Source organism: Sprattus sprattus (assembly GCF_963457725.1).
Source record: "Sprattus sprattus genome assembly, chromosome: 15".
Taxonomy (NCBI): domain Eukaryota; kingdom Metazoa; phylum Chordata; class Actinopteri; order Clupeiformes; family Clupeidae; genus Sprattus; species Sprattus sprattus.
Window position 1 is genome coordinate 3,804,332 of NC_137913.1, and position 10,000 is coordinate 3,814,331.

General features: G+C 40.1%; 1 protein-coding gene across 1 annotated transcript in view; it reads left to right on the top strand.

Annotated features, from left to right (window-relative positions):
• loxhd1b (lipoxygenase homology PLAT domains 1b) overlaps positions 1 to 10,000 on the top strand; it is a gene marked incomplete at both ends in the record, with an annotated part of 48,280 nt that overhangs the window by 15,689 nt on the left and 22,591 nt on the right. Inside the window, 9 exons of the mRNA XM_080851917.1 lie at positions 384 to 544; positions 2,868 to 2,954; positions 3,314 to 3,449; positions 3,844 to 3,998; positions 5,594 to 5,754; positions 6,532 to 6,608; positions 7,493 to 7,689; positions 8,210 to 8,402; positions 9,027 to 9,187. Of these exons, the coding sequence (XP_080708043.1) occupies positions 384 to 544; positions 2,868 to 2,954; positions 3,314 to 3,449; positions 3,844 to 3,998; positions 5,594 to 5,754; positions 6,532 to 6,608; positions 7,493 to 7,689; positions 8,210 to 8,402; positions 9,027 to 9,187 (1,328 nt within the window). The remainder of the gene's footprint in view (positions 1 to 383; positions 545 to 2,867; positions 2,955 to 3,313; positions 3,450 to 3,843; positions 3,999 to 5,593; positions 5,755 to 6,531; positions 6,609 to 7,492; positions 7,690 to 8,209; positions 8,403 to 9,026; positions 9,188 to 10,000) is intronic.

Here is a 10,000-nt window from a genome sequence, read left to right on the forward strand (position 1 = left end):
TATCCTTCCTCTAATGCTAACTCCTTTAACTAGTACTTATCTCACACTTACAGTAGTCACATTCCAGCACTTTTTTTTTATTTCTTATGTAAAATAGTATTTATTGGTACACTAGGTGTCAATTGCTTGTAGCTTGATTGTTATCTCTTTTGTAGGTTGCTTTGGATAAAAGCGCCTGCTAAATGTAAAATGACAATCTTGCTGCAAGTTGAATGATCATTGAGTGAGATGATATAGTTGCAATGATATGATGCTCTTAGCTTGACTGTTCTCTCCCTTGTACGTCGCTTTGGACAAAAGCATCTGTTAAATGACAAATGACATGTAAATGTAAAATGTAAAATGCAAAAAGTGTTGTTGTAACCTCCTCTCCCGTCTGGCAGAGCACCCTTGGTCCCTGTGGATCTGGACTTCAGACCTGCCCGGGGCGGGGACAGATGCCACTGTGTTCTTCCAGATGTACGGAGAGAAGGGGAAGTCAGACGCCATGAAGTTAGACAACAAGACAGACAACTTTGAACAGGCTCAGCTGGATAAGTTTATTGTGAGGCCTGCAGATTTCTCTTAATGATGGAAGCCTGTCTCTTATAGATGATGTCACTTATAGATGATGTCACTTATAGATGATGTCTCTTATAGATGATGTCACTTATAGATGATGTCTCTTATAGATGATGTCACTTATAGATGATGTCTCTTATAGATGATGTCACTTATAGATGATGTCTCTTATAGATGATGTCACTTATAGATGATGTCTCTTATAGTAGATGATGTCACTTATAGATGATGTCTCTTATAGTAGATGATGTCACTTATAGATGATGTCTCTTATAGATGATGTCTCTTATAGATGAGGTCTCTTATAGATGATGTCACTTATAGATGATGTCACTTATAGATGATGTCACTTATAGATGATGTTTCTTATAGATGATGTCTCTTATAGATGATGTAACTTATAGATGATGTCTCTTATAGATGATGTCTCTTTTAGATGATGTCTCTTATAGATGATGTCACTTATAGATGATGTCTCTTATAGATGATGTCTCTTATAGATGATGTCTCTTTTAGATGATGTCTCTTATAGATGATGTCACTTATAGATGATGTCTCTTATAGATGATGTCTCTTATAGATGATGTCACTTATAGATGATGTCCCTTATAGATGATGTCTCTTATAGATGATGGGCCCTATCTTGCACCCAGCGCAATTGACATTGTCACCGACGCATGTATCATTCCTATCTTGCACCCGGCGCCCAGCGCGATTTTCCCTCCAGAGGCGCGCTTCGAAATGAACTTGCGTCGACATGGGCGGGGGCGGAACAGAGAAGGCGTTTCTCTGGCGCAAGTGGTATTTTGCAGTTTCAAAACAACGCCGTGCGCCGTGCGCCATTGACCAAAAAAAAGCTGGTCTAATGTGAGGCGCAATGTCTAAAGTCTGTAACGCGTATTCAGAACGCTATTTTAAGGGCGCATGTGCTTGCCCGCACAGTATAGGACCTGTAGGCTACACTTTACTTCTGTCGTCTTCACGAGAGATTTACACCAATTGTTTGGCAAGCCATATATAATTACAAGGAAAATAAAGTATTTACCACATGAGGAAATCATTGTGATATCCGTATCCAAGACATTTAAAAACTAGGCATACATCTAGCGTACACAATTGACCCAAATGATTCAGGTTAATTGAAGCTGCGTGACATTTGATTTATTGTATGGCTTTGTTGCATTTATTTAATGCCAGTATTATTATAAATCTTGTAAACTCATCTCTGTGTATGTGGACTTTATTTATGTACCTTGGGTTTGGTCAGCTGGTGCACTGGCTTGGGTGCCGATTTCCATGCCCCCAAATCCCTGCACGCTCTCAGGCGCGAGGGTAGACGTGGCGATGTCCTCTGCTGCCGTCAGATCCTGGGTCGAGGCAGATCCACCTCCCGTGAAGGCACGAGAACGTGTGTTACCTTCCAGCTTGGATGTCCCACGTCTCCCGACGTCATTATAGCGTTTTCGTCAACGTTTTCGGGTGCCCCGTTGCAGAAACAATCACGGCAATATCTTGACATGCTTGCTTGACTGCTTACTTTTGGAGGGTTTCTCGCATCCCCATATATATCTATCTCCCGGCTTTTTACAAAGCCATACAATAAATCAAATGTCACGCAGCTTCAATTAACCTGAATCATTTGGGTCAATGTGTAGGCTACATGTATGCTTATTTTTAAAATATCTTGGATATGGATATCACAATGATTTCCTCAAGTGGTAAATAGTTTATTTTCCTTGTAATTATATATTGCCAAAAAATTTGTGTAAATCTCACGTCGGTCTCCTCGGCTGTGAACTTCTCCGGTCTTCCACCAGGTAATTCCGCCATCAAAATAACAAGCCGCTATGGATTATGCGCTTCTCGCTCTTAAAGGGAATGTGAAATGACGCTCGGATTGGTTTATTGCATATTACGCCCAAACCACACCTATGGCTGAGTAACCTCCTTTGGACCAACCCTTTTGACACTTGCGCTGGACGCAAGTGTGTTTTTTCCGCCGTTATAATAGCAACTGCGCCATAGAGCCGCCCACACAGCTACTTGCGCTTGGCGCCGTCCTACTTGCGTTTCTGATCGGCAAGATAGGGCCCGATGTCTCTTATAGATGATGTCACTTATAGATGATGTCTCTTATAGGTGATGTCTCTTATAGATGATGTCTCTTATAGATGATGTCACGTATAGATGATGTCTCTTATAGATGATGTCTCTTATAGATGACGTCTCTGTTTGTACCATGTGTTTCCAAAAGTCTATTGAAAGGATGGTCAGACTTGGAATACAATAACTCTCTTTACATGCAGGTGGAACTTCAAGATCTTGGGAAACTCACGAAAGTACGTCTTTGGCATGAAAAGCGGAATCCATTCGCAGGATGGCATTTAAAGAAGGTGAATAGCTGGTCCTTATAGTCTTCTCAAAAATGGCCATTTCATACCAGATCATAGAGCTCTGGATTTAAAGATTGAACTTAATAAATGATATCATATTTGTCCTCTACCATAGTCATCACTGAACTCAATCACAGATAGATAGATAGATAGATAGATAGATAGATAGATAGATAGATAGATAGATAGATAGATAGGTAGATAGATAGATAGATAGATATATAGATAGATAGATAGATAGATAGATAGATAGATAGATAGATGGATACTTTATTGATCCCGAGGGAAATTAAGGTAAAATATAATAAATATGCTCTTCCAGATCACTTACCAGTCTGGATCATCATTCTTTCCCTTAGGTGTCCCTGATGAAAACTTTGACCAAAGAGATGTATAAGTTCCCGTGTGAGCGATGGCTGGATGTTAATGAAGATGATAACGAGATTGTACGAGAGCTTCCTGCATCAGGAGACGGAATATCGGAGCCGTTGCCATGTGAGCATACACAGATTGTGTTTCCCTCTGCATGAGGACTGCTTATACCATTCATGCCCGTTCAACACAAAATTCCCAATGCCCATGTGTGTTTGCTTATACCATAGCCTGTTCAACACAAAATACCTGTTACGTGTGTGTGTGTGTGTGTATGTGTATGTGTGTATGTGTGTGTGTGTGTTTGTGTGTGTGTGTGTGTGTGTGTGTGTCTGTGTGTGTGTGTGTGTGTGTGTGTGTGTCTGTGTGTGTGAGTGTGTGTGTGTGTTTGCTTATACCATAGCCCGTTCAACACAAAATACCTGTTACGTAAAATGATCAGATGATCAGGGCGTGAAGCATCATAAAACAATTGTTTGTTTGTTTGTTTGTTTGTTTGTTTGTTTGCTTGTTTCAGTGATTAAATACAGGGTGACAGTGTGCACTGGGGATGTTGGTGGCAGTGGCACGGACGCCAGCGTCTTCCTGTGCCTGATTGGGGACCTGGGGGACTCTGGGTACCGCCCTCTTGTCAACTGCAAGAACAACGTCAACAAGTTCGAGAAGGCCAGCGTGAGTGACAATGACGCGTGCTGGAATGTTAAATCTGAAAAGGGGCTCTACCCTGCTTATTAACCATGACAGTTATTAATATGAATACATTAGATACTTATAAACCATGACAGTTACTAATATGAATACATAAGTTACTTATTAACCGTGACAGTTACTAATATGAATACATTAGTTACTTATTAACCGTGACAGTTACTAATATGAATACATTAGTTACTTATTAACCATGACAGTTACTAATATGAATACATTAGTTACTTATTAACCGTGACAGTTACTAATATGAATACATAAGTTACTTATTAACCGTGACAGTTACTAATATGAATACATTAGTTACTTATTAACCGTGACAGTTACTAATATGAATACATAAGTTACTTATTAACCGTGACAGTTACTAATATGAATACATTAGTTACTTATTAACCATGACAGTTACTAATATGAATACATTAGTTACTTATTAACCGTGACAGTTACTAATATGAATACATAAGTTACTTATTAACCGTGACAGTTACTAATATGAATACATTAGTTACTTATTAACCATGGCAGTTACTAATATGAATACATTAGTTACTTATTAACCATGACAGTTATTAATATGAATACATTAGATACTTATAAACCATGACAGTTACTAATATGAATACATAAGTAACTTATTAACCGTGACAGTTACTAATATGAATACATTAGTTACTTATTAACCATGGCAGTTACTAATATGAATACATAAGTTACTTATAAACTATGACAGTTTTTAATATGAATACATTAGTTACTTATTAACCATGACAGTTACTAATATGAATACATTAGTTACTTATTAACCATGACAATTACTAATATGAATACATTAGTAACTTATTAATTATGACAGTTTTTAATATGAATACATTCTGCATCTTGCATGCATTGAACAGGAAACACACAATTGTCTAAACAAGTTCTCTACTAGCTTCTGCCATAGTGAAACTCATACTGACCTTGGACATTAATATTCATAATGGACATTTATACTCATACTGACCTTGAACAATTTAAATACAAGCTCTTCCTGGTAGTGAATCCTCTGGTAGTTATCGGTAGTGATTTCCTTTTAACTGATGATTCTGGTGACTTTCTGGAGTGCATATTTAGATACTATTCTTTTACTGCTCAGATTGTTTACCTTTCAGATACTACAGATTAAGACACTATTGTTTAACTTCTCAGTTTGTTTAAGGATATTCTTCTCCTGTGCTGCTATGACCCGTGGCGTCCCCCAAGGACCTGTTTTGGGCTCCCTTATAATTGAATGCTTCACACGCCCTGTGTGAATGAATGCATTTGCTATGTATTGTGGTTATTTACCACTTAAGGGCAACACAGACACTAGACTGTTTTAAGACTGGCCTAAAAACCTTTTTATTCATAAAGGCATTTCCTACTTTTTTTTTTTAAATGTATACATTTTCTTAAACTGTCCTTTAGCACTCTGAGATTCTGCTTGAGTGAAGAGTGCTCAACAAATAAAATGAATTATTATTATTATTATTATTATTTGACTAATCAAAAAGGTTGCTCTTGTGGCTCCTTCACAGGCAGATGAGTTCATAATCGAAGCAGTGTCCCTTGGCCGGGTGAGGAGAGTACGGATCGGCCATGACGGGCGGGGGGGCGGCTGCGGCTGGTTCCTTGATAAAGTTTTAGTGAGGGAAGAGGGCAAGACCGAGAGCGAGGCCACGACTTTCCCCTGTAACAGGTGAGAGAGACCATGACCTTCACCTGTAACAGGTGAGAGAGACCAGGTGAGAGAGACCGTGATCTTCCCCTGTAACAGATGAGAGAGACCATGAGCCGTGATCTTCACCTGTAACAGGTGAGAGAGACCACGATCTTCCCCGTAACAGGTGAGAGAGACCATGGGCCGTGATCTTCACCTGTAACAGGTGAGAGAGACCATGATCTTCACCTGTAACAGGTGAGAGAGACCATGTGGATGAACTAAATGATCATCAAATCTAGAGATGACCAGAGAGATTGGCTGTTTCTGTAAAGTGAGAACCAGTGAGATTAAACTATAGCAGATGTGACATCCAATACGTCGCTCCAAAAACCAGCCAAGAGTCATGAGGCTGAATGTATCAATCTGTAGATCTCACCGTATGAATGGTGGGTCAGTGTTCTCTAAAAGTAAATTGGTTCCTCCCACCTTTCTTTTGATTGGTTGCGCCCTACAGCCAATTACATCTCTCCCAGTCCCCTGACTTTACTCAATCCAAACGTGTTGCTTGTTCAGCACCACGCCCATTTTCTGGGATACTTGTCAATACTTGGCAAAGTCAATTCATCTTATGAAAGTGAAAGTGAAAGTGAAAGTGAAAGGTTATCACCATCCTGCTGTCCGCCTTAAGCAGTCATCCTGCCAGGACAAAGCTATTCATACTTTCATGTGTCAATCCATGTCCACTAACTATACAAATATGACTGCAAGATTCATCTAGGACATTAACATTAAATGCCTATCTGATTGTTTCAGGTGGCTTGACCGAAATGAGGATGATGGACAGATCGTTCGTGAGTTAGTTCCATTCGCTGATGGTCAGCGTCTGTACAGTAAGTACACTGAATAAATAGTTCTGTTCAGTAAGTACACTGAATAAATACACTATATTAATAGTTCTGTACAGTGAGTACACTGAATAAATAGTTCTGTACAGTACATACACTTAATAAATAGTTCTGTACAATAATTACACTGAATAAGTACACTGAATAAATAGATCGGTATAATAAGTACACTTAATAAATACACTGAATTCATTCATTTGTACAGTAAGTACACTGAATTAATAGTTCTGTTCAGTAAGTACACTAAATAGACAGTTCTTTACAGTAAGTACACTGAATAAATAGTTCTGTACAGTAAGTACACTGAATAAATAGTTCTGTACAGTAAGTACACTTTATAAATAAACTAAATAAATAGTCATGAACAAAGGTTGTATACGACTTTTATGACTTAACAGTGCACAGTGCTAATAATGTCTAGAATGCATGTGTAATATTTAATAGATGGCAAAGCTTCTTAAAATTAGTCCTTAAAGTACTTATGAATGCAATGCGGAGTATTAGCCTACAAATGAATGTTAACGCATTAGCTTGTGTGTGACCTGTGCAACTCTGCTTGTGTGTGACCTGTGCCACTCTGCTTGTGTGTGACCTGTGCCACTCTGCTTGTGTGTGACCTGTGACCTGTGCCACTCTGCTTGTGTGTGACCTGTGCCACTCTGCTTGTGTGTGACCTGTGCCACTCTGCTTGTGTGTGACCTGTGCCACTCTGCTTGTGTGCGACCTGTGCCACTCTGCTTGTGTGTGACCTGTGCCACTCTGCTTGTGTGTGACCTGTGCCACTCTGCTTGTGTGTGACCTGTGCCACTCTCTGCTTGTGTGTGACCTGTGACCTTCGACCTGTGACATGTGCTACTCTCTGCTTGTAGATGTTAGCTATCACATAGCAATAAAGACAGGCAACATCCCCGGGGCCAGCTCCGACTCCAAGGTCTTCGTGAAGCTCTACGGAGAGAAGGGGGACACCAGCAGGATGATGCTCGTCGTCTCGGACAACAACTTGCGAAACTACTTTGAGACGGGCCGAGTTGACATCTTTACAGTAGACACATTCGACATTGGACAAGTACTTGACTCGCACTTACAACCTCAGATGTAGATGGGCAATATATATATATTCCTTTACATAAATATACAGATATTTATTTATTTTTATTCTATAATGGTCCAAAGCCCTACTGTAGACATTATTTCTTACCACAATTTCATCTTTGTTTTATTACTGCAGAAAATATAACTTAATTAATCTATAGGTGCAGTCCTCTAAAGTTTTACCTTGTGCTGTCTAACCTTGTGCTGTCTATAACTGTTTGTTGTTCTGGTGTGTTTGGTGCGTGTGTGTGTGTGTGTGTGTGTGTGTGTGTGTGTGTGTGTGTGTGAATGTGTTTGCGTGCGTGTGTACGCGCGTGTGTGTGTATGTGTGTATGTGTGTTTGTGTGTGCGTGCATGCGTGCGTGCGTGTGTGCGTGTGTGCGTGTGTGTGTGTGTGCGTGTGTGTGTGTGTGTGTCTGTGTGTGTGTGTGTGTGTGTGTGTGTGTGTGTGTGCGTGTGTGTGTGTGTGTGTGCGTGTGCGTCTGGTGCGTTAGATAAACCGTATGATGATCGGCCACACCAATGAGGGCATGCGGGCGGGCTGGTTCCTGGACAGTGTCCAGATCATGGTGCCGACACACGGGAAGCACTACATGTTCCCTAGCGACCGCTGGCTCAGTCAGGGCGAGGCCGACGGGAAGACCGAGGTGGAGATCTACCCCAGCGAGATCCTGGAGCAGGAACAACGTGAGTGAGCATCTATTCCACTTCCGGTTATGGAGAGGTGCTGAGTGGCTGCACGTTATCAACTCTCCTGCAGTTGTAAAAATAAATCCTTCAAATCTACTCACAAATCGTTTTGTACCTGCTGTAAGATTATCAGAGTAAATTTGGAAGATGTATAGACGAAAGAAAAAGATGTCTCAAGAGAAAACTGGCAACGAGGATCTTTTCATTGGGTTTCTTACAATTGTACCTCAATGATTTTTGTTATATAAAAATAACTTTATATAATTCCTGATTGTTATGATTTTATTGTTATCTTCGTGTCAAAGAAGTCAACGTTTTTCAACTTAATATAACTTAATAGATACAGTACATCACCTCGCCTCATCTCACTTCAACTACAATATACACTCATAGATGGCTATGGGAAAACGGGGTTTTGCAAGACTTTTACAAGGCCTGTAAACAGTTTAGTAGTTAGAAACACATTTAAGAACATTTAAGTCTTTGAAATACAGGGTAATACAGTGTTACCAAATGTTTGTATTTAATGTGCCTATCAAGTTTAAAGGTTATTGTTGTTATTGTAGTTATTCCTTACCATTGTTATTATTGTTGTCAATACTGTTGTTGTTTTTTTCCCAGTAATAAACTATGAGGTCACGGTTGTCACGGGAGATGTCTTCGCTGCCGGCACCAATGCTAACGTCTTCCTCCAGATGTACGGAGACCAGGGCAAAACAGAGTTACTCACGTTACAGAGCCGGTCCAACAACTATGAGAGAGGGACAACAGAAATCTTCAAGGTAATGGTCAACTGGGTTGTTGTAGTCAGTGGCACAACAGAAATCGTCAAGGTAATGGTCAACTGGGTTGTTGTAGTCCGTGGGACACCAGAAATCTTCAAGGTGAAAGTGAAAGTGACTCTATGGCAGAGGTGGTGTAGACACACACACACTCTGAAATCCACCTCTGCATTTAACCCATCCAGGGAAGTGACACACACACACAGTGAAGTGCAGTTACACACTAACCCGGAGCAGTGAGCTGCCTTTGGCGGTGCCCGGGGAGCAGTGATAAGGGTTAGGTGCCTTGCTCAAGGGCACTTCAATGGTCAACTGGGTTGTTGCAGTTCCTTTAAAGGGGTTAAGTAAACGGGCTGAGTGATATTATTTTCTGTGTGTTGTGTTGTCATTAAGAGCGTAAAAAAACCTTTATATCAGGGAACCATTTTAAAATGTAAAAATCATGAAGATAAGATGCTTTTTTTTAAATCAGAATACAAAATCCATATGTCAGTCATTTTTTTTTTCATACATTAGCTGTTTTTAAGTCCAAATCCAAATTTCTCAGAGGCAGAAACAGATGAGCTGACTGCTTCCAGTAGCTTCTGCTGTATGCTCCATTTCAACTGCAATGGTTCCTCGCTCACTTGTTCACTTCCCATGTCTTTCTTTCAATGCTTCTCTCTCATTGTTTTATTTTGCCCTCCTTCATTTCTATCTTTATTTCTCTTCATGTCTCTACCTTTCTCTTGCTCTCCTCCCCCTCTGTCTTTCCTTTCCTTTATCTTACTGCTTTCACTTTTTTCCTTTGTCTACCTGTCTTTCCTTCGCTCT